Here is a 23,787-nt window from a genome sequence, read left to right on the forward strand (position 1 = left end):
GTGCAGCATCAGGTGAGCAGTCCCCACCTGCCCCCGGGGATGGTGGCCTGCGCTGGGCTGGGCAGGGGCCACAGCCAGTAGCCATGTCTCAAATGCAGGGATCACCTGGAGAAGTTAGGGTGGCTGAACACCATCAGACCTGGCCTGGAGAGAACTCTGGAGCAGGGAAAGTACATTAATGGGAAAACTAATGAAATCTAAAAAAAGTGCAGAGATTAGTTTCATACTAAAAAGATGATAAAGTAATGTCCTCTAGAAGCAAACTGGCTAAGTGGTCAGACAAAAGCCCTCATTACCTGTGGTGTCTAACAGTTGGGAAGGGCTCGGGTTTGCAGCCACCCTGTGATTTTGTTTTGTAGTTGTTGATTGGCGCTTGTTATAACATTATTAGACATATTTAAAGTGCATATCCCACAGCTGGGGATCAAGCCAGGACCCCACGCATGGCAAGTCCTAGACCACTGAGCTATGCATCTCTGTACACTTTTCCAATTCTGTTCATAAAATGTCTAAAATTTGGGTTGTTGTCTCAAAAGGTACACAATATATGCACCTATTGAAAATGCATACACATGGAGAAAATATTAATGCATGAAAATTGGATGGGCTGAGATGCAGTGGTAGAGCGCTTGCCTAGAGTGTGTAAGGCCAGGGGTTTGAATCCCCAGCACCACACTAATGGGAAAACAGCTGCTTGTATGCATGCCGTGTGGATCCACAAGAAACCTGTACAACACAGGAAGGGATATCAGGTGAGATGAGGTCTTGCTAAGCTGCCCAGGCTGGCCTTGAACTTGTGATCCTCCTGCTTCAACCTCCCAGTGTGCAGGGATGACAGGCCTACATCATCAGGCCTGATGGCTGCTTTGGGCGTTTTACACCACATTTCCTCCTCCATCCTCCCAGAAACCGAAAGCTGCAGCCACAAGACAAAGAAACACCTGCGCTCCTGCATCTAAAGGAGGCCAGAACCAGTGGCAACAACAACAGCCTGAACAACCTAGGAGAGATACTGCTCACAGAAAAGCCAGCCCTGGTCCCGCTGTGGACTGAATTAAAGGAGCAAGAAACCGAGAGCTAGAGCAGGCGCGGCCCACACCACACTGCCGGAGACGGGGCTCCCCACAGCCAGACATCGGGGCTTCCTCCCCCAGCAGCCTGCTTTTATCAGCAGATACAATGAACTGCAGTCAAACAGTGCTCCTGATAGTTAAAAAAATCTTTTATTAAAAATGCTTCTGGTAGTGGGCAGTGGGAAGTGCACAGACTGTTCAAGTGGCTGTGATACACACGCACATATACACAAACACACAAGTGGCTTGAAGAAAAGTGCAAAACCCGTAGCAGCCTAGGGCTCGGGAAGCCTGGCAGGGACCCTCCGCCGGTGGCCTGGAATGGTTCACAGCCTCCCCCTGGCCTCAGCTTCTCCCTCCATAGAATGGGTTGAAGGCTGGTTTAGGGGGATTTTGAGTCCAAGCTCCTGGAATGGGGCACTGACATGGAAGGAAGCAGGATTCTGGAGTCAGAATCCCCTTCTCAGCCCTTCAGGAAGCCAGAGACTCCTCCTGTACCTGCTCATAGTAAACAGAGCTGGAAGACAACTGCCTCTGAAGCTTCCTCTGGCTAACAGTGGGAACCGCAGGGAGGAACCTGCGGCTCCATCTGAGCCATGATGTTGTGGCATAAGCTGTTAAGGGGGACACCATAGAATCTATGCAAAACTTTGCTCTATTAGCCCGACATACTTCAGGTTCTGTCTCACCAAAGTGGACTTTGGCTTGGGCGCAGTGGCACACACCTGTAATTTCAGTTCTCTGGGAGGATGAGGCAGGAGCATCCCAGGTTTTCAGCCCAGCCTAGACAACTTAGTTTCCCAAAATAAAATAAAATAAAATAAAATAGCTGAGGATATAGCTCAGTGTGAAGGCCCGGGGTTCAATCCCCAGTGCTAGAAGAAAAAAAAACTGGGCTTTGAAAGCTCAGATCTGTTGCTGAAGGTCACATGTCCGGCCAAACCCTGTTACAAGCTTTACACCGTTCCTGTCTGAGCCGGCATTGGTGGCTGCCAGGTGGCATGCGACCCTGCCTTCTGTGGGCTCTCCTGAAACCAGAGAGGACACTGTGTTCTGCAGCCTTGGTCATTAGACTTGAGGACCTGGTCCTGAGGGTGTGCACACAGTCCTTAGCAAAGTGGGGAAGAAGACCCTGAATCCTGATGAAAGCCCACTGGAGGTTCTCTTCTCCCCTCCCTGAAAGGGGAAGCGCTGGGAATACCCGACCCAGAGCCCCTGCCTGTGCAGCAGCCCCGCAGAATTATCTTAAGCAGATCTTCCTTGAATAAACTGGGGTCACTACCCGCGTATCCTGTGAGGTCAGAAGAGGATAGCAGGGTCAGGCTCCTACTTCTAAGCAGTTGCGCTGCCTCTGCCTCCCACCAGGTGGCGCCACGACCCCTAGGCCGCCCCTCCTGGGTCCTCTGGGAACTGTCCATCTACCATGGGACACAGCTAGCCTGGCTAGAGTTACGGCAGCAGAATGGACACAGTTTCTTCCTGCTATGGCAGGTCTCTGGGCTGTGGCAATGGCCGTTTCCCTCCAGGGTCCTAGGTGCAAAGGACACCATAGAGACCAAGCAGCAGCAGCCCACCCAGTGCCTTAGGCTCAATGTGGGGACTCTGCTTGGTGCCAGAGGCAGGTTCAGCTGTCCATCAGTGGGCGGGGCCAGCAGTCCATCGGTGAGAAAGGCCGGCATCACAAGCCAGCCGCTGTCCTGCTGCCGGGGCTGCCGAGGAGGGGCATGGGCCTCAGAAGATCTTGAAGCCCTTTAGGAGGGTGAGGGTGGGCGCCTTGCGCTTGCTCTGGGCACGTGATGACTTCACTGTGACCAGCTTGGCCTGAGCCACGGCGGGCATCTCCTTCAGGCTGAAGGTGGACAGCGTGTTGAAAGTGCAGCCGCTGGCCGTGAGCGGCACCTGGTGCACGGGGGCCCTGTCCTCAGCGATGAAGAGGGGCCGGGCCGGGGGGCTCCGCTCCAGCTCCCGCCGCGCTTCCCGCACCGCCTCATGGAACACGTGCTGCACATGCTCGAAGTCCAGGCAGGCGGAGACCTCGAAAAAGAGGCAGCCGAACCTGCCGGCCAGGGCTGCTCCCTCGGCCTTGGTCACCTGCCTGCGGGAGGGAGGGAGGGGCAGGCAAGGTGGCCAGTCAGAGGGGCCGCAGCTCCTCACCTTTCTCCAGCTCATTTTCACACCAGCATCATGGGATTGTGACATCAGCCTCTCGGAGTTGTCAGAACTAAGAAACACAAGTGGCACTGAGTGCTTAGCGCAGTACCTGTTTCAGGTCAGGGCTCAATATGTTGTAGATGACACACTGAGGAAGGAGGCGGAACCCCAGATAGACCTGCTTGTGGCTGGAGGTACCCCATCCCAGCCTCCTTGCTCCATCACAGCACTGGCCCCTCAGGCAGGAATGAGCCCCTGTGGTGGTCCTGGCCTGAGGAAGGCAGCTGAAGGGACCACACAGGTGACTCAGGAAGCCTGTGGCAGGCAGAGCTTTTGGGACTCAAAGGGACAGCTGTCTTCCTGCCCAGGGGACAGCCAGGGAGAGCAGGGCTGATGACATTTCACATGAGCTGGGGACACAAAGAGAAGGGGCAACATCTCTTCCTGCCTGGTCCTGGCCCACTTCTTATGATGACCGGAAGGAACATCTGAGGTTGGGAAGGTTCTAGAAGCTTCTGGCCCGAATGCCATGGAATGGAAGTAGGGGAAAGAGCACATGGGCTCTTGAGAGGGAAGAAGTCTGGAGGCCAAAGCCAAAGCTGCTGGGCTGCCCCACCCACCATTCCCAGGGACAATGGCCCAGCTCAGGAGATGACAGAAGACCCCAGGGTGGGCCTTGATGGGTGCAGGCCCTGCTCCCCAGTGACGGGAGCAACAGAGGGAGGAGGTGACCGGGATCCAAGAGGCAGGGGCAGAGCATCTAACCCCCTGCCGCAGAGACACACCCCAGGGCTGTGCACGGGCAGTTTGCACCTGCCGCTGCTGCCCGAGGAAGCCACCCAGCGCGGGAACTCTGCCTTTGTCACGAGCTTCACCCTGAACTCTGTCCTTTATCCTGCTCTGCTGTAGCCTGGTGAGCTTCTCAGGGCGTGGGCATCGCTGCTCTAACACCATTCCCACCTTGTAGCTTGCAAGACACTCATGGGGCGGGTGTGGGGAAGGACGCTGACTTCAGGGCAGCTAAAACATCCAGTGCGAGTCCTGAGTCACGAAGACTGGGACATGACCCAAGAGAGAGGGGGAAGCGTCCTGACTCATCCCTGGGGACCCAATGACACTGCCTCACTCCAGCCTGATATTCTCGGTCAGTTGCTCCCAAACCATTCTGAGACCACCCCTTTGGCAGTGAACAGGGACCTGTTGGTTATGTCTCCCTGCTGAAAACAGGCCTATTTGAAGCCTGGTATTCCAACACCCTCTCACAGGCCCTGGGATTCCTCAGACCCTGTAGTCACTTTAATGCCACACATTCTTTCCTTGCCTCAAGATGTCATTCTCCTGGGCCCTGACTGTGGCCTGCTTTGGGAAACCACGACTCCCTTCTCCCACTGCCCACCCAGCCTGTCCTATACCAAAGGTCCCCTCTTCTGCTAACACCAGTCACTGGAGCTTCAGGGCCTGGGAAAGCAGGGGCAAGGGGCCTGAAAGGGACGGCAGGGGGACAGGACATGGCTTCCAGGGAGAGTCCAGGAGGATTACTCATCCATCGAATGTGGCATCACAGTCTCAGCTGCCTCAGGGCCAGGAGAAGTTGGAGGGAAACCTCGGGGAACAGCGAGGCTGTGGTCAGCCAGGCTGTGGTCACAGGGAGGAGTGGGCCCTACCCCAAAACATTCCAGTTCCTGTCTTGTCGAACACCATGCCGGCCAAGCAACACACGGCTGCAGACTCTGCGGTCATCCACCTTGTGGCCTGGTCCTGACCTCTGGCTCAGGTCCAGCATCTAAGAGCTGCCCTCGGCACAGCCTGGGGGGCTGCACTGGGGTGGAGACAGAGCTGGCTGGACCAGAGTGACGCCCCTGACCCAAGGGCCTCTGGAAGCCTAGCCTTGGAATGGAACGGGCATGGAATCAACTGTTCAGCTGCTGAGATGGGACGGAGGTCACAGTGGCTTGGGCAAGAAAGGGCGAGGCCAGGAGAAACCAGAAACCCACGAGGATGGAAGGAGTGGCTGCTGTTCTGATATTCAGGGTCCAGCCCTGCCCTGCTGGTCTCTGGCTGCTGGGAAGCCCAAGGCCCTTTCTGCTCTCAATGCCTTTACCTAGGTGCAACGTCCTCCAGGCAGCTCCCTAACCCATGGGCACCACTGCGCTCACCTGTACTGGGCCATGTCCAGTTTGTTGCCCAGCAGCAGGGCCGGGTAGCAGCGCTGCATCTCCTTGGCGTGCAGGGCGAGCAGCTCCAGGTAGCTGCTGCTGCCCTCAAAGCTCTGGCGGCTGTCTACGCTGTACACCACCAGGAAGGCATGGGCCCAGTTCAGGTAGCGCTCGCAGTTCCTGGGGATGTCCTGCAGTGAGGGGAGAAGCCCTCCAGGTCACAGGCCATGGGATAAAAACCTTCACCTGAGCAGTCACCCCCACTTGTCCAGGCCGGGTCTCTGTATTGTTCCCCACCCGAGCCCTTTCCAAAGGCACACTTGACCACGGACTTGGCTTGGTGTGAAAGGAGACATTGTCTCATGACCCACCCCCTGCCCTGCCCCAGCCAGCCAGCCAGCCAGCCAGAGACTTGGAGACCTTGGCTGCTTGGGCACAATGCCAAGGACATGGCACAGCCCCTCCAGGGACCTGTTGTCTCTGGGCACTGCTGGTTTTGGGTCAAGTTCAAGCCAAGAGGGAGGACGAGGGGGAGATGGCCAAGGGGCTCTCACAGAAGCATCTGTGTGGACAGGCATGCACCTGTCTGACTGCACAGGGCCCAAGACCTGCCACGGGTAACTCCCCAGCCCCCTTCCCATCCTCCTCATTTGGCAGATGGAAGATTTGGGCTCAGGGAAGTCAGTGTCTCATTTCAGACCACACAGCAAGTTGCACTTTTAAAGGGACCCAAACTCCCTGCCCTCCAAGGGGCAGTGGGGAGGTTACCGGGTCTGCAGTGTCCATGACCCTCAGGTGGATGGGCTGGTGGTCCACCGTCTCCTCAGAGCTGTAGGTGTCCTCTGCAACACAGACAGACAGGTTGGGCAGGACAGGCTACTAGACAGGAAGCTGTGACTGAGTCACAACTGGACCCCTGTGCCAACTGGAGGGCCCCTGGGTGCTGCTCTGGGGCCAGCGGAGGCGGATGCAGGAGGACTCTCACCGAGGAGGGGCTGCTGTGCTGCAGGGCTCAGAGCATCACAGGCCACAGCATAAATCCCTGTAGGGCAGGCCAGTGGCCAGTGACCTGGCTCACTGCAGACTCAGGAGTGGCACTGCCCACCACCCTTCCTTCCCAAACCCAAGTCCTTCTGACACCAGGACCTGGTCCATGGGAGACCCTCCAAGGACACCACCCATCCGGGGGCGGGGGGCAGAGACAAGGGAAAAGAGAAGCACATGACATCTTGGACGGAGGGTGGTCGGACCCCAAAGAAAAACTCTAAGAGGGTTTTACAAATAATCCTCAACCGTGTGACAAGTTTAAGCCCCAGATGTGGAAACAAAGCCAACGTTAGCCATTTCTGAGCTGTGTGCTTGGACCAAGTCAGCTCAGCGCTCAGGGGGAATCTGCAATCACCCCTAAATGGGAGTGAGGTGGTGACGGTGGCCATCGGTCCCCAAGCCTTTCCTCTGCACTGAATGCTGTGGTAAGTGCTTGCTCCTAGCCTGCACTTTAACAGCCCATCTGCCAGGGCTGTGCAGGGCCTGGATGCGCACAGGGCCTGACACCACCTGGAAAGGGCAGGGGGCTGGGGCACGCCGAAGTGGACAGGACAGGCTCCCATACCTAGCTGACCTTTTATTTTCTTCTGAAATAATTTCAGTCTCTCCAGTTGCTAAAGAGCACAGCATTCTTGTGAACATTTGCCTAAACTGCTCTCAATACTAATACCTTACATAACCCTGGCATGATTACCAAACCCAGACATCGACCCTGGTACTCTACCATGAACCAAACTGTTGACCTCATTTGGATTTCACAAGTTTTTGAGTATTATTTTTTCCATTTCTTATGACCTCAAACCAGAAATCAGCTAGAGGTCAGCGGGCAGGCATGCAGATGGGACATTGATGCCACATCTGCATTGAGTGTCCCCACCCCCAATCTTCCCCGTGACTGTAGCACGCTACACACCCTTCCCTGGGGGTCTCCCGAGGTATCTTACCCCTGCTTGGCAGAACTGAGATGCTCTTGGCTCCCTGGCAGCAGCCTGTGAGACGCCACCCCCACCCTGGCTGAAGATACAGCCCAGCCACCCTGGACACATGCCAGGGGCCATTGCATCCAGCATGAATCTCAGACAGCACCTCTGCCCCAGCCTGCTCCAGGGACTTGGATAAATAGATGCTTTTATGCAAAGACAAAAAAAAATCAAATGGAAAACATGCCCCAATGTTTAACTATATTTGGCCCAAGAAGAACTGTCCCTAGATGCCGATGTCATGTTCAGATTCGTCTTTATTTTCCTGTTGATGCTGTCTGGGGCACCTCTTTTGGTCCCTCCAGCAGGCACGAAGTCCTGTCCAGCCCAGCCTTGGTCCCCAGCCACTGGTCTCTCACTTGGCCATGCCACATAGCACCCTATTGGTAGAAAGGACACAAACAGGGGACCTGCTCCCCACCCAGACCCCTCACACCCCAGCCTCTTGGTGGGGCAGCCGGGCCCTGGCTCTGTGCAGAGGGCACGGGAGGACGAGAAGTACCCAGTCCTCCCTGGCACAGGGCACTTGGGTCCTGAAATATGGCACTATGTAACTCCCAGCTCTGAGAGTTCATGCACTTTAAGGTTGAGAAAAGAGCCTCGTTCCAAAGTATTTTTCTGTCATTTACAGCAACAATCATTTTTTTAAAAGGCACCCAAAAAAGTTCTGGTCAGAGTTTGGAGCAGACAGAAGACAAGAGATGGTGACACCAGCACCTGGGGACCCCAGCAGGGGACACAGCAAAGCCCTTCACCAGCACCAATCTCACCACTCCTATCAGCTCTGATAGTCACAGCCCACAGCCCAGCACAGGTCTGAAACCAACAGCGCTCAGGCTGTTAGTTCCATCTTCCAGATGGGGAAACTGAGGCTGAGAGAACCCAGTGCTACATGGACCTCTGACACTGGCCCCCGATAACATAGGTTGCCCCTGGTGAACGCAAATAGAGTAGTTCTTTGTCTTCCTTTGTGCCCAAGCCTCTCTGATCTTAGGCAAATCACTGAGTCCTCTATTTCTCTGCCTGTAAAATGGGTGACAATAATAGAAGCTCTGCTAACCCTAAAACCGGAACTCAGTGGCCCCATGAAGAGGCTGTGTTGTGCCTTGTGCTGTGGCCCCTGCTGGAACTAAGCTTGAGGTGCCACCTCAGGGGGCCCCCAAATGCACCCAGGTCTCGGGGAACCCTGGCAAAAGCAAAAGAGCTGTCTGCCAAGATCTGTCTGAGACTCGGCCAAGCTCTCTCCACAGAGAGACAGACTTGGGCCTTAGAGTCCCGACTGCTGCTGGAACCAAGAGGGGGCCAGGAACCAGCAAGTGGAGGCAGTTCCCAGCGATGGGACAGAACCCCGGCAATGCCACTGGGCCCCAAAAGTCTCTGCAGCTCAGGGCGGTGAATAAGAGGGCTGCTGCTCCCCTCTCCCCTGCAGTCTGACCATGCATTCCACCACCAGGTCAGAACCCCAGAGTTACTCAACCCAGAAGCACAAACCTCCCCAGAACAGGCTCACCCAGGGACCCTGAGACAAGGTATGGACTAGGGGTTGCCAGGAAAGAGCTGGGATGAGCAGTGAGGTCTGAATTTTGGATGCATCAGTAGTAGTATTTAGTACAAGCACCCCAACATACTATTTGTACAGGGAAGAATGTCCTTGGGAATCTGCCTTGTCCCCTGGCAGACACCTGACGACTGCCTGTGCGACCTTCCTTCCAGGCCTCCACCTCCCCTATCCTCTGTTACTCTAGCTCTGTCCCCTCCTGAGCCCTGTTCAGGTCAGCAGGACACTTGCATCCGTGTCCTTCTTCCTCAGGAGGTGACCTCTGCTGATCGCAGTCCCTGGGGATGGTCACCACATCAGCTGTCCTACAATCTCCTGGCTTAACCAAGTTCTCTTGGACACCCTGGGGTCCTGTTAAGGTCTCTCTGGAGGAAGGGATCATTTCATTTATGAAAAAATGGGAAGAATGTCCCCCGAGGGTCCCCTGCTCCAGCACCAGGACTCAGCAGCCTTGCTGACCTGACCAGAGGAGCTAGTGGCACCAGCAGACTCAGCTCTTCCCTTGGGCATCCTAGTGGCTGTCACAGGGGCTTGGTGCACCATTAGGGTGCCCAGCCTGTGTCACCGAGCCCTGGGTCTCTCTGCAGATTTCCTACCCCATCCTTCACTCAGTTTTTCCCAATGGGGAATTAACCGAACGCCCATTTTCAAACCTATCATCATTCAGATACCCTATTGGTCCCAGGAGGTTGTTTACAAAACATGTTACTGCTGGAGCAATAACCTGGTAGAGCACACCAAATTCCCTTCTCAGGAGGCTGAGGCAGGAGGATCATGAGTCCAAGGCCAGTCTGGACTACATAGTGAAAGCCTGTCTCAAAAACAAAAATAAAAGAACCAAGCAAACAAAAAGTTATAAATGTGAGATGTAAATGAGACTGGAACTAGCAAAATTCTGCTTCTATTTAAGTATTAAGGTTCCCTGTGAGAAGTTATTTTAGGAAAAGATCCTGCAGCTGAAAATGTTTTCAAAAGCAGTAATCTGATTAATCTAAGGGAATCTCAGTCACCAGGCCTTGGTGAGCCCGCAGTGAAGACGATCGTGAATCAAGTAGGAGGCTGGATCTTCCGCCTGTGTTACCTCCTAACTCCTCACAGTCATTCTCTGAGATAGGTGTTTGCATTCCTGTTTTATAGGTGGAGAAACAGAAACAACTCTCTCAAGGCTGCACAGCCAGTAACTGGCAAAGCAAGGATTTGAACCCAGATCTGACCGGTACACTATAACATGACTAAACAGCTAGACAAATGGGTTGAAGTTGTACACGCCTTTAATCTTGGTCACTCAGGAGGCTAAGGCAGGAGGACAGCAAATTTGAGGTCAGCCCGGGCAACTTAGTGAGATGTGTCAAAATAAAATTTAAAAAGGTCTAGGGGTATAGCTCAGTGCAGAAAGCTTGCCTCAAATGTGCAAGGCTCTGGGTCCACCTGGGTCTGTGTTGTTGACTACAAAATCAACAAAAGGCATGACGAGTCTTCTCATGTGGTTCAAAAGAGTCAGAAGCCACCCCACCCCCAGCACATTTCCCAAATGTCTTTCTTGCCCAGCTTTTCTGGAAAAGAACACTGAGTGATCATCTAGAAGAACACCACTTATTTGGATGTGGATATCTGCGGTGTTTGGAACTTTTTATTTTCATTTTTTAAAAGTTTCACCACACCTCATATTTTGGGGCAAATCAATCTTTCTCAGTTCTCGGAGTTGGGCCGACCTCCAGGTCGCCTGGAATGGGCCATGGAAGGGGGATCTGTGACACTTAAAACATTTTTTCCACGAGCTGGGGATGGGGAGATGGGAGAGGCATCCATGTCACCCCAGCACTCTGGGAGGCTGAGGCAGGAGTATCACAAGTTCAAGTCTAGCCTGGGCAACTTAAGAAGTTAGCATGACCCTGCCTCAAAAAAAAAAAAAAAAGGGGGGGGGGGCCAGGGATGTAGTGCAATGAGAACCCCCAAGTGCCAGGAAAAAAGACAAAAAACAAACAAAACTTTCCCACTGGCCACGTGATCCTGGTGATACCTACTTCTGTCCCCAGATGCCAGCCCCCAGAAGCACTCCAGGTGGGGCACAGGCAGGTTGTGGGAGATCTAGGAACCAGTGGCTTCTTACCCAAGTTGGGGTCATATTCGCTGATAAACCTCTTGGTCAGGAACTTCACAGTCAGGGCTGCAGGAAGCAGAAAGAGGGTCTCAGTCTCCACCGTTGTGCGTGGCTCAAAAGGAACCAGAAATACGGGGGTCGAGCCCCAGCTAGTTGCATCCCAGGATTTTTTTAATAGCAAGAAGGCAGGGAGAGGTCAGGCTAAGGGGGTGTTGACAGAGACCCAAAAGCAGTGGCCAAGACTTGTGAACCAGTTATTCGGGCCAGCCCAGTGAGACCCCAACCGAAGGCACATGTCCTCATCTTGGACAAGTCACATCACACAGCTTCCAAAGTATGGGACATGCATTCCAGTTTTGGCTACAACCCAAAGAGCCCTTGAGAGCAGAGCTGGGGTGCGGGCCATGGAGGTCTGAGGCCCGAGAGCTTGGTCCTAGCAACTGCAACCCAGGTCCTGGAGCTCACGGGTCAGCTCTCCGAGGGCCCTCATCCCTGCTGGACATCCCAGCAAGACACGGAGCCCCAGGACGAAGCTCTCGCAGGCAGAGGGCAATGAGGGGACTCTGATTGTCTGGAGTTCAGCCACATGAAGGTTAGGGTCAGCCAGCCCTGCCGCTGGCCTGTTACAAAGTCCAAAGAGCCTTTTGGTTCTTTCTTAGGACTCCCCACAGGGTCAGTCTGCCAACACACGCCGCTGCCGAGGGAATAGATTCTGAAGTTTAAATTCCTTGATTCATGGAGTCCCTCGGACCAGCTGCTGAGCTACAAACAGCAAGCTAATTTTCAAAGGGACAAGGACGAATCTTTTCTGAAGGAAAACCAGATCCCAACACCCTTCCCAGACAGAAGGGCAGCTTGAAAATCGAAGCAACCCTATTCTCCCTGTGAGTCTTGGAGACCCTGGGGAAGGGAGCCTGCAGCTCACAGAGCAGAGGGTGACACTCACTGATAGCCATAACTGGACAAAGAGCCAGTAGAGAGGTTCCCTATGTCTCCCCACATGCAGCTGCCTGCGACTGTCACGGCAGGAAAAGGCCAACCTCTCTCTGTAGTGACAGCTGCCAAGAGCGGTGAAGGCTCAGTTCAGCACTGGCAGAAATGATCTCAGTGGAAGCCCAAGGTCTTGGTTCATCAAAGACAAGTCTCAGAGACAAGTGTGGCCCAGAGACAGCCCCGGACATGCACACATGTAGTCCCAACATTCTGGGAGGCTGAGGCAGGAGGATTGCAGGTCCAAGCTAAGCTGAGGCAACTTCATAACTTAGCAAGACCCTGTCTCAAAATTTAAAAACAAAAAGAGTTGGGAGTGTAGCTCAGTGTGAAGGCTCTGGGATCCCATGTGGAACGGGGATGGCGGGGGAGGGGACGGGACGGACCCTTGCCTGAGAAATCACCAGGGCCAGGTACTTCTACCTATTCCTTTGAAGGACTTGCGAGGCTGTGACCAAGTTCAAAGATCAGTGCCCAACAGGCCAGTTCAGGGCCAGTCACCCTGGCAGGCTGGCCCCTCCACCGCCGGAGAGAGGAGATGGGAGCAGGGCGAGGACTTGCAGACCCAAAGAGAGAGGGTGCAGGGTAGGAGCGGACACAGTAACAGTCACAGCCACGCAAGACAGAGACAGAGGGAAGAGGAGCCAGGAGCCGAGGCGCAGAACCAGGCCGAGGGGCTGCGCGCAAGCGCGGAAGAGCTGAGAACACCAGCAATGGAGAAACTGAGGCAAAGAAGAAAAATCACAGAGGCTTATCGGGTCTGGCTGTGCATGGAAGCCTTCAAAGCCAGCGGAGGACCCCGAGCCCCAAAACCACGGCTCCCCGTCCCACTCACCGGACTTGCCCGCCCCGCGGCGCCCCAGGATGGCCAGGTTGACCTCCAGGGGTGCGCTCGGAGGCCCGCTGCCGGCGCGGGGCTTTCCGAACACCGAGGCCATGGCGACCGCGGAGAGCGCCCCGGGGTCACACCGAGCGCCCCAGCTGCGTGCCCGTCGGTGTCCGCGCCCCGCGCCCCGCACCCCGCGCCCCGCACCCCGCGCGGACCCGAGTAGGTCCGAGCCTCGCGCTGCGTTCCCGCCGCGGGGCGGGGCGGGGCCGAGCCCGCGAGCTCCTTTTAAGGGCTCATCCCGCCCCGGCGCAGACAGGGGGTTCCGGCGTCCGCCAAGGACTTCAGGCAGGGCGACCCCAGTTGTTTCCAGCCTTTCCTTCGGTCTTTTCCCAGCAGCGGGAAAACTCACCCCTTCCTTTGTCCCACCACCCACCTGCCCTTCCTCCTCCTCCGGGAAGACGCCCAGCTCTACTCTGCTGTCTGGAGCTTTTAGCTCACACCCTTGGCCCTCTACACCCGAGTCTGGCCCTTGGGTGTAGGGGCTCTGGCATCACTGCAAAAGCCAGGCTGCTGCGAACAGGGGAGAAGAGCGTCCCTGCCAAGGCTTCGTGGCCAATACGGGTTCAGCTTTCAGACACCTAATTCACCCGGGTTACTGTTTCTCCTGATGGGCGCTAATGAGCTGCAAGGCAGCAGGCTGCTGTGTAAATGGTGCTGGAGACCGAGAGGGGGCTCACCGAGAGCACAGGCCCTTTGGATCTAGTGTGTGCGCTTTCCCCTGGGTGACCTTGGGTGAGTCCCCTCATTTCCTCAACTTTAAAAACAACAGGTGAAGGGAAATCAATCTAAAATGCCATGATGTGACTCTGGCCTAAGAGAGTGACAGCCCCATCTTCTGGGAAACACTCCAGGTTGGAGCCCGGAAGGGGACAGGAGCCTCACTACCCCCGTTCCCCGTCCCCTGTCCCTCAGATGGCCAATTTCCTTTCCACAAGAGAAGCCAAGGCAGCCCGGGCCCGCACAGGGTGGTCACAAGAAGGAAAACTGGCTTCCTGAACTGGACATGAATTGTGTTTGTATGGAATTTTGTTTGGGTGATCACAGTACAACAGCTGCATTATTAAGACTCTAAGGTACCCCAAGGAGTTGGTTTCCATCACACTCTAGGTCAGAGCTGCTCACACAGCCAATGGCCCAGCGTTTTCCTCTGAGTTGTAAGAGTTGGGAAAGTGGAAGCCAAGTTCCAGCCCCAAGGTTGTGCCTGTTCTGTGTGTGTCCAGTGAAGACAGACTGCATCCCAGTGGGGACATGGAAGAGAGAATCAGTGTCACCAGAGATCTGGGGACACACTCTGCACCTCAATTCCTCATCTGCAAAAGATTGTGAAGAGTTAAGGAACAAGGCCGTGCTACACCGAGCTTGGCTCAGGGCCCCAAGAAGCAGCAGTGAATTCCCCCTGCTCCATCTGCACCCAAAGCACACAGCTCTCTGCCACGGACCAAGAACTCCGTGGGCAGCAGCTTAGAGCAGAGGTTTGGGGCCTTAGGCTCAGAAGAAAGGTCATTCTGTTAGGGTCAGCAGCTGGATTCTGCTCTCCACCCCCAGGCCACCAAGGCTGTTACTCGGTAAGGAAGGGCAGGGTGTGCAGCAGGTATCTGTCTCTTGTGTGAACTGCAGTTTTGTGAGGCCCTCCTGATGCCAGGTCCCAGGTGCATCCGGGAGCCACTCCAGGAAAGCTTAGCTTGTCCAAGCCCTTCACGATGTCACCGCCTTTCCTAGAGACAGGGCAACCACTCCAGCGCTGGTTTGATGATAAATTCATATGTTAAAGTTGGACAGAATCCTAGAAGTCAGCTCCAAACTCCACTTTCCAGATGCAAGAACTGCAGTATGGAAGTATGGAGGGGCTGGGGAGCTTTTACAAGCCAAGTGAAAGGCCAGGCAAGAGCTGGGTGTCATGGCATACAGTACAATCCCAGCACTCTTGGGCGGCTGAGGCAGGAGGATTTCGAATTCCAGCCAAGTCTGTGTAATTTAGGGACTGGAACAAAACAAAACACTTTAAAGAGCTGGGAGAATATCTCAGGGTATAGACCCTGGGTTCAATCTCCAGGCATGTGCACGCATACACACAGAGCCCTGGCAGGGATTCTGACTCTTCCAGGACTCTTCCTTCTCCAGGTGCAGACAGTGCAAGCCACTCATTACCCCATGGGCAGAGACTTCATTCTGGGTGGGGCTTCCCCATTCCCCTTCCAGGGGCTTCCAGAGCCAGGACCAATCTCCTCCATCGGACTGGAGGGTTCCTTGGGTCAGTCCCTATCTGACCAGGAGCTCCCCAGGGTAGGCCCGGGGTCCCACTCCACAGACCCCTGCTGCGTGCCGGCCCTGCCCCTGTGAAGGAACAAGGCTGGGCCTGTGCTGTAGGAAGAAGGCTCAGGATCTGACGGGGCTTTTTTCCTGGGCTCTCACCCCTCCTCGCACGGCGTGGGGACTGCACAGTGGAGAAGGAGGGAGCTCGGGGTCGCCAGGGCCTGGGAACTCCGTGGGCCGACCACAGCCAGGATGCTGCCTAGTCCTCTCCAAGTCCCAGAGGGACACTCCGAGGCCGGGAGGAGGAAAGGCTCCCAGCAGCAGGCAGCAGCCCTGGGGCTCTGGATGGGGCCAAAGGTTACTTACTCCTCACCACGCCCCAGCCCCAGAGCCCTGCTCACTCGGTGATCTCCTCCCCCACTGGGTGACCCTTTCCCCTCACCTCAGTGCGGCAGAGAGCAGGCACATGCACCAGACTCACCTGCTCAGGCTGGGCACGGGGACACCTGCAGCCAGGCGGACACCGACTTCCACCGGGAGGGGTCGCACTCCTCTTGCTGCAGGAACTGGTCTGGTGATGACTCCTGGTTGCTTCCTGTTGCAACCAGGTGACTAGAATGAACCATCTGGACAAGAATTGTGGCCCTGGCCCCCATCCCCTGCCCTCCCACAGGACCTGGGCCTCACTGCCTGCTGCTAATAGTAGCACAGGTGACAAGGCATGGCATGGTTTGGCTGGGGACAGGTCCAATGGTCGGTGCCCAGGGTTCTGTCCCGTCTTGTCCCCATTCCTAACCTGGAAAAGCTCCTTCCATCCGCAAGTCTCCCCTCTTCTTCTGTGAGCTGGGGACAGGTAGGCCTCTCCCCAACACTACAGCTTCTGGCAAGGACACAGTCGGGACCTGGCACTGCTAAGCCAATACAGAGCACCGCACTGGTCCCCGAGAGAAGGTGTCATCCCTGCTGCCTGGACCTCCAGGCCTTTCAGCCAGTGCCCAGCCTCAGGGAAGATGAGAAGCTGGCAGAGGGCCTGGGACAGTCCTCATGGGGACTCCTGCCCACTCCTCCGTTGCTGCTGCCTCTTCCTGTCTGGTCCCTGGGGCAGAAAGTGGAAGATATTTCTGGCTCCTCCTACAGGCCTGCAGCTTCCCAGGCTCAGACAAGTAGCCCCCCCATACCGGCCCCACTCGAGTGGGGTCTGCAGATTCACCAAGCATCTGTGGCAGTGAGTCCTGGGGTGGGGGGAGGAATGAGGTATGCGCATCCTCCTCCCGCCTCTCACAATGACAGTTACCATCCTCATAAACTCCCACCTGACACTGTGGGACCCAGAGTCTTAGCAGAATACCCAGGAAAATTCTGCCATGGGCTGAGCAGCAGGAGGCCTGGGTCACTGTCTTTCCCTCTGACCCAACCGCCTCCACCCCCTGTAAGTGACTACAAGTCCAAGGCTCCATCTAACTGCCCAACATCCATAGCACAGGGAGGCAGCAGAGCACAGTGGCCAGGGGCACACACTCTAGACCAGTGATGGTGAACCTTCTAGAGCTTTCAATGATAACAGTCAGCAGCTGGGGCACCTGTACCACAGATGTTCACACTGATGCTCTAGATTCAAACTGGCTGCTTCCAGTCCTAGGTCTATCACTCTCTGGCCATGTGACCAAACCTCTCGGTCCCTAGTGTCCTCGTCTGTGAAACAGAGCTAGTGTGTCATGGTGCAAACCTATGGCACATGGGCAATCTCAGCTCTCCGGGAGGCCGAGACAGGAGGACTGTAAGTTCAAACCCAACCTAGCAAAGTTAATGACTTAATAACAGCCTGTCTAACAATAAAAATAAATTTTAAAACTATAAAAGGCTGGGGAGATAGCTTTGGATTCCAAGGCCCTGCATTCAATCCCCATCAATCCTCAGTAACACCAAAAAAAAAAAAAAAAAAAAAAATTAGCTGTTATTATTTCCAGAATGCTTTTTCCCACTCACAGGCACATCCTCCCTCCCTCCGCCCCCCTGATTTTCCCTCTCGTGGGGTCCAGAGTAGAGCCACACTGCAAGAAAGGGGCCTGGCAGATAGACAACAGAAGTTAGCGGCTCACTCCCATCTCATCAGGGATTATTTGCACATGTAGCTTACTGGTCATTCACCTGCAAGGCAGGGATGCTACTCCTACGCTTTGACAAACAGTACTGAGCTCATAAAAGCATCCAGCTCACCTAGAAGCAGGGCCAGAAACTCAGGCTGCCCTAGAACCCTGGCCCTGAGTCCCTCGTTTTGCTCAACTTCTGCCTGGCCCACCCTTCGGAGCCGATGGTCTGGGTTGTGTACTAATCCTGCTCCCTGGCTTCCTCTCTCTGAATCTCCCTGGATGAGCCGCCCACACTGAGCCTCGTTCAGAATGCTTTGCAGATATGCCCCATCTTGTGAAATATGTGTCCCTTTATAGATAAGGAAAGCAAAGCGGGAAGTTAGGATCTTTGCTTTGCAGAAGGGCACAGGGCGAGAGTTAACCGGGCTATCTGTGCAAGCGGTGCTGCAGTGCCCAGCATGCAGTAGGCGCCCAGTATCCGGTCACTAGGGTCACTAGTTCTCCTGAGTGACCCCGCAGGTCTCCAGATGCCCTCCGGGCCCTCGGCCATGCAGCCTGCAGGCCACTGCATCACATGAGCCGTACTATCTTTAGCCAGGGAAGTATTTATATCCCAGGGGAAGTTGTTCTGCCACTGGGGAGCCCCAGTGCCGGTGGCCCACTGCTCCCAGCCCTGGCGGCCCAGCATGCCGCAAGGTCCTGAGGTCCCAGTGCAGGTGTGGGTGGGCGGCCAGCTGTTCCAGGCCGAGCAGGGCCTGCTGGTGGAGCACTGCGGCTTCTTCCGCGGCCTCTTCCGCTCGGGCATGCGGGAGGCGCGCGCCGCCGAGGTGCGTTTGGGGGCGCTGAGTGCCGACGGCTTTCGCACTGCGCTGCAGGTGCTGCGAGGGCAGCGGCCGGCGCTGGCGGCGGAGGACGAGCTGCTGCAGGCCGTGGAGTGCGCCGCCTTCCTGCAGGCGCCGGCGCTCGCGCGCTTCCTGGAGCACAGCCTCACATCGGACAACTGCACGCTGCTGTGTGACGCCGCCGCCGCCTTCGGCCTGCACGACGTGTTCCACAGCGCCGCGCTCTTCATCCGCGACGGCGCCCGCGAGCTGGCTGCCGGCCTGGCGCTGCCCGAGGCCCGCGCTTACGTGGCTGCCCTGCGGCCCAGCTGCTACGTGGCTCTGAGCACGCACACGCCCGCGCCCGGCTTCCTGGAGGACGCGTCGCGCACCATGTGCTACCTGGATGAGGAGGAGGACGCGTGGCGCACGCTGGCCGCGCTGCCCCTGGAGGCCAGCACGATGCTGGCGGGCGTGGCCACGCTGGGCAACAAGCTGTACATCGTGGGCGGCGTGCGTGGCGCCAGTAAGGAGGTGGTGGAGTTGGGCTTCTGCTACGACCCCGATGACGGCACATGGTGCGAGTTCCCCAGCCCGCACCAGCCACGCTATGACCCGGCGCTGGCCGGTTTCGACGGCTGCCTCTATGCCATCGGGGGCGAGTTCCAGAGGACGCCCGTGAGCTCCGTGGAGCGTTACGACCCAGCCGCGGGCTGCTGGAGCTTCGTGGCCGATCTGCCGCAGCCTGCTGCAGGTGTGCCCTGCACCCAGGCGTGCGGGCGCCTCTTCATGTGTCTGTGGCGGCCCGCGGACACCACGACCATCATGGAGTACGTGGCGCAGACCGACGCATGGCAGCCAGTGGCTGAGCTGCGACGTCCGCAGAGTTATGGCCACTGCATGGTGGCCCATCGCGACAACCTCTACGTGGTGCGCAATGGACCTTGCGACGACTTTCTGCACTGCGCCATCGACTGTCTCAACTTGGTCACCGGCCAGTGGACTGCACTGCCGGGCCAGTTCGTCAACAGCAAGGGAGCGCTCTTCACGGCCGCGGTGCGCGGTGATACTGTCTACACTGTCAACCGCGTGTCCACGCTACTGTATGCCATTGGAGGTGGCACCTGGCCGCTGCTCAGGGAGAAGATCGGCTTCCCTCGCCCCGGTTCCCTGCAGACCTTTCTGCTGAGGCTGCCCGCTGGAGCTCCCGGACCTGTGGCCTTGCCTTTGCCAGAGCTGTGATCTCAGATTGACTTTAAAGGAGGCAACAGGAGTCGTCCCTGAGCCGAAGCTGGGCGTAAAGCTGGGAGGGGAGCCACTGAGAACTTTTTACCTGTGGAGACTCTCCGTTCTTGGTCTTATAGTGATGTGAACCAAGAAGCTCAGGGGGCACCGAGGGTGCTGGGGTCGGGCCCTCAGATCTTGGTCTCGGCTGGGAGCTGGTGGGTCACAAGGTCAGCAGGAGGGGCGCTGAGAATATAAATAACCCATGCTTGTACGGGACTAGGCCACTAATCCAGCATGGCTAGACATGGGTTAAGTGATTGTAACCAAACTGCCAATCAAAAGGCAGGAACCTAGGTGCCCAGTATGTTGGTGCTAGGCCTAATGAGAGGTGTGGTCTCCAGGCAGGGGCCCACAGGGCTCGAGCTCTACCCCAGAAAAGCTCAAGTTCTAAGGGGACAGGTTCAGTCCAACAAAAGGTTTACACGTATTTGTCTCCTTCCACGAAGGCTTGAAAGCAGCATGCTGGTTTAAAGTAAATAAGTAAATAAATTTTAAAAGGCACTGCTGGGCCAAGGGGATATAAGGAGAAATGAGTAACTTCCAGAAGGAGGAGAGAGGACAAATTGCACAGAGGAGATAGGCAGGCTCACACCAGGGAGACTTGGAGAGGAGACTGGGGAGGGAAGGCCAGGCCAGTGGGGAAGAGTCACCCCCCAGATCTGGGTGCTGAGGCACCTTAGGGAAGAGGGTGATTTACGGCAGACACAAGTAAGCTGGTCCTGTGCAGCCTGTGGTTGAGGGAAGGGTCTCCCCTTGGGGACGTAAGAACCTCAGGGAACATGCAGGTGTCAGCTGTTTGCCAGTTCCCTTTTCTGCCATCCCCACAGGAACAGTGGAGCACTAACCCTCACGCTTCAGGTCAGGCACGGTGTGAGCCCATTGCCGCCTCACCTGCTCCATGTATGCCTTCGTCTGCGTCCTGTGAGTTCCATCTCTCCTCCCAGCCAATGCTCCTGCTGCTCCCTGGGCCTGGAAGAAATGCCTTTCCTGTCCTCTCCCACTGTCAGCTGGATTCGTACCTCCTCTGTTCAGGGTCAGCTGGCCCAGCTCCTTGTTCGCCTGACCTTGGCTGCCAGCCTTGTTCATTGGATCCCTGGTTGTGACGTCATTCTGAGTGTTTGTGTGTCCACGTGCAGCAGCCATGCGCAATAGTCAGGGCAGTGGACTTGTGCTGCTGGCCAAGGGCATTTCTACACCTGCAGAATAAAATGAGACTTTGAAAGAATCCAAGCTGTGGGGGCCACTAGTTAGGGACCTGCTAACCTGCATTGTTAAATGCAGTCTCGTCCTCCTTCGGACATCTAGGACTGGCTTCTAGGCAGCAAACTGGCGCCAGGCTGCCGGGTGCTCCAAGTCTGCAGAAGGCCGCCTTCATGGCCCCAGACCTTCCAGCCCTAGAATAGCCTTGTCCAATTAGTGACCACAGGAAAACCTGAGCTCTTGTGAATGCTAGGAAGTACTTTGACGTCCTTGTCCCCTCCGGATGCAGTCCAGGGAACCGGCGTCCTCGCTGTGTAGCCAGTGAGATAATGTGACGTGGAGAAGTTGAAGGACTGACCCAAAGCCACACAACAAGGCAGAGCCTCTGAGTTCCGGTTCTGCTAAAGTATAATTTATATCACATCAGTGACTGACGGGACTCATAATGGAACCAGACAAACACAAAGCTGGATAGAAAGAACATTGGAGAGATTGAGATTTATAAATTTAGTTGGGAAAGACACGCTGAAATATGTTTGCTGAGAAGCTGGTTAATGTCTTAAGGGGCAATAAAACCATCACGTCTGTGGTTCTGTCCTGGAGAAAGTATTTTGCCCCTTCATGTACATGGACGTCCATACTTGGGCATATGCACCTGCAGGGTAGCATAGGACTTTTTGAAATCTGAGCCCTGAACAAAAGACTTCTTGTATCCGAGCTATAAGGACAAAGGTACGTGCCTCTTAGTAATCAAATAACTTTGATGCTCAAGCTGGCCCCAGGGATGCTGAAAAGACCTGTGGTCCTTTTGCCCTACTCCCACAGCCCTCCCCTCCCCTTCCTCTCCCTTCTTTCCCTCCCTCCCTTCCTTCTCTCCCTCTCCCTCTAAGCAAGAGCCCCATGCCCAGCACATTTTTGAGACAAAATCGTGCTACGTCATTAAATTGCCCAGGCGGGGCTCAAACTTGCAATCTTTCTGCCTCAGCCTCCCAGAGAGCTGTCAGGAGAGTTTTTCTTAACAGCACAGAGCACTTCTTGCTCTTGCCTCCTGACCAGTACTGGACATGTGAAATGTGTGACCCTGGGACCCATCGCCTTAGGTTCTCCCACCCACAGAATAGCCGCCTGCTATTTGGTGGTTCCTCTGCCGTGAGCAGCATTCTAAGATGTCTTTGGGGGGGGGGGCAGTACCAGGAACTGAACTCGGGACCTCATGCCAAGCAGGTGCTGGCTAAAGTCCTGGCCCTCTGAGATGTCTTTGGTACAGAATCACAACAGCACAGTATTCACATGGAGAGAACTATTTCCCACAGTGGACTGACTGGAGCTTTTAAGATTTTTTGTTTGTTTTGGTTTTTTGAGACAGGGTCGCATTCTGTAGTCTGGGCTGGCTTTGAACTCATGGTAATCCTCCTGCCTCAGCCTCCTGAGAGCTGGGATTACAGGCATGTGCTAACATCCTAGGCAAGGTTTTAGGGATTATAAATGATAGGTAGCTCAGCAGCAGCTCTGGGCCTCCTTTTAAGGGAGGAAAAAAAAAACTCAGAAGTCACATGACCTGAAGGGGCAGCGCGCAGCTTTGAACCCGGGCAACAGGCTTGTTCGTGCTGCATTTGCTGGACTGGCATTGTGAAATGGACAGACTTTTTCAGATGGGCCCCTTGGCATCCGCCCCCTCTCACCCTACTCTCTGTGCCCACCGCTTTGGGGGCTTCATCTGCTCCCCGGGGCCAACCCCTTCCCCTCCCTCTCCTGCATTCTCACGCCCCGGGCTCTAGCTGGAACCTCATGGGCCTCTCCTGACAATGTACACGCCTGGGGCTTTGCATTTTCACAGCTCCCATTTCCTCTCAAGAACTGTGGGTGAGGCTTTTATGCCACTCTATCTGCTCCTCTGGCCCCAGGGTCCGCAAGGTTAAAACTGTGTGAGTGTATCCACTGTGCCCCACCCTTAGCCAGGGTGGCCCCTGGGGCAGGCACCCTGCCTGGTTTGCAGGTGAGGACGACAGCAGGAGGCAGATGCTGCCCTCCTGAAGCCCAGGATCTGTTAAGTGGAGGGGCAGGAGTAGGGGCCTCACACCTCGTCCCCTGGCCTCTCAACCACTGCAGGGTGTTCCGGTTACAAAGCAGGTGCAAAGAGGGCCCATTACAGAGACACCTGAGTCCAGGGGGCGAGGGCTGGAATCTATCAGAGGCCAGAGCCTGACTCTGCTCGGGTTTTTTGGTTGTTTTGTTTTGTTTTTTGTCTTTTTGGGACAAGGTCTTACTATGCTTTTCAGGCTGGTCTCAAACTTGCAGTGATCCTCCTGCCTCAGCCTCCCAAGTGCTGGGATTACAGGCATGCGCCACCACACCCAGCTGAAATTGGTCTTTATCCAACCCCCTAACCCCCAGTGCTCGAAGCAGCAGGGAACACTTCAGCACACCCTACAGACACTGTCTGCAGCTCTGCACAGCTGTCCACAAGCTTTCCCCTGGACTTTGGCTCTGGGTGTCTGGCACCCATGCCCTCCTGGCCCTCCAAGTGTTTATGTAGCTCGAGGGACCAGGGCAGGAGAGGTCAGGCCTTCCCACACCCCGCCTCCCTCCTTGGGAGGCTGTGGCCTTGTTTGCCACTCTGGCCTGCTGGTATGGCAACGGGACATGTCACTCCTGCCCTCAGAGCCCTTGGGTGGCTCTTCACCCATTGGAGCAAAACCCAGAGGATTTTGCTCAGGATCACCACCTCATTTCCATCCTTCTTCGGACACCCCAGACCCACCCCCAGCACTGGGTACTTGATCCTTGTCCCTCTGCCGGGCTTCACCTCCCTCCCTTCCACCCCTGCAGGTCTTTGCTCAGATGTCACTGTCATTCTGAGGCCATTCCTGACCTTAAAGTCTGCCTCCTCTTTCTCTGCCTTCCCTACTTCCTGTTCCTGTTTATTTCTCTCCAAAACACTTGAGCATCATTTTTTGTGCTCCATTTACCTTTACTCACTGTCTTTCTCCTCCTACTAAAATTTGAACTTCCTAAGGGCAGAAGGGGTTTTTTCAGGGCAGGGGTTGCTTTTCAGTTTTAGGGAACTGAACCCAGGGCCCCCTCCAGCAGACTGAGACATCCCTCTACTAAGTTAAACCCCCAGTTCAAGCAGGACCTAGAACAGTGACTGGAACATAGCAGGGGCTTCGTAAACACCTGTGGAATGAATG

General features: G+C 55.6%; 2 protein-coding genes across 3 annotated transcripts in view; one reads left to right on the forward strand and one right to left on the reverse strand.

The window, feature by feature from the left end:
• Nucleotides 1-20,436, reverse strand: part of LOC101788926 (ras-like protein family member 12) — a 141,611-nt gene extending 121,175 nt beyond the window's left edge. Inside the window, exons 1-5 of one of the 2 annotated variants that reach the window (XM_003460713.5) lie at nt 12,892-13,151; nt 11,076-11,132; nt 6,149-6,222; nt 5,381-5,571; nt 1,205-3,168 (exon numbers count right to left, since the gene is read on the reverse strand). In XM_003460713.5, the coding sequence (XP_003460761.2) occupies nt 2,805-3,168; nt 5,381-5,571; nt 6,149-6,222; nt 11,076-11,132; nt 12,892-12,994 (789 nt within the window). In that variant the 5' untranslated portion in view covers nt 12,995-13,151 and the 3' untranslated portion in view covers nt 1,205-2,804. Of the gene's footprint in view, nt 3,169-5,380; nt 5,572-6,148; nt 6,223-10,218; nt 10,744-11,075; nt 11,133-12,891; nt 13,152-15,679; nt 15,794-20,287 lie in introns of those variants that run through there. The other variant, XR_010049016.1, reaches the window with a different exon arrangement.
• On the forward strand, nt 17,710-19,443 carry LOC100727533 (kelch repeat and BTB domain-containing protein 13-like). Its single transcript, XM_003460714.3, has one exon. It carries the CDS (start codon nt 17,975-17,977, stop codon nt 19,349-19,351), a length of 1,377 nt encoding a protein of 458 aa, XP_003460762.1. The 5' UTR covers nt 17,710-17,974; the 3' UTR covers nt 19,352-19,443.
• Nucleotides 20,437-23,787: the final 3,351 nt, after the last annotated feature.

This window comes from Cavia porcellus, unplaced genomic scaffold (genome assembly GCF_034190915.1).
Source record: "Cavia porcellus strain 051 isolate PalLab524CR breed Dunkin Hartley unplaced genomic scaffold, mCavPor4.1 scaffold_8, whole genome shotgun sequence".
Lineage (NCBI taxonomy): Eukaryota > Metazoa > Chordata > Mammalia > Rodentia > Caviidae > Cavia > Cavia porcellus.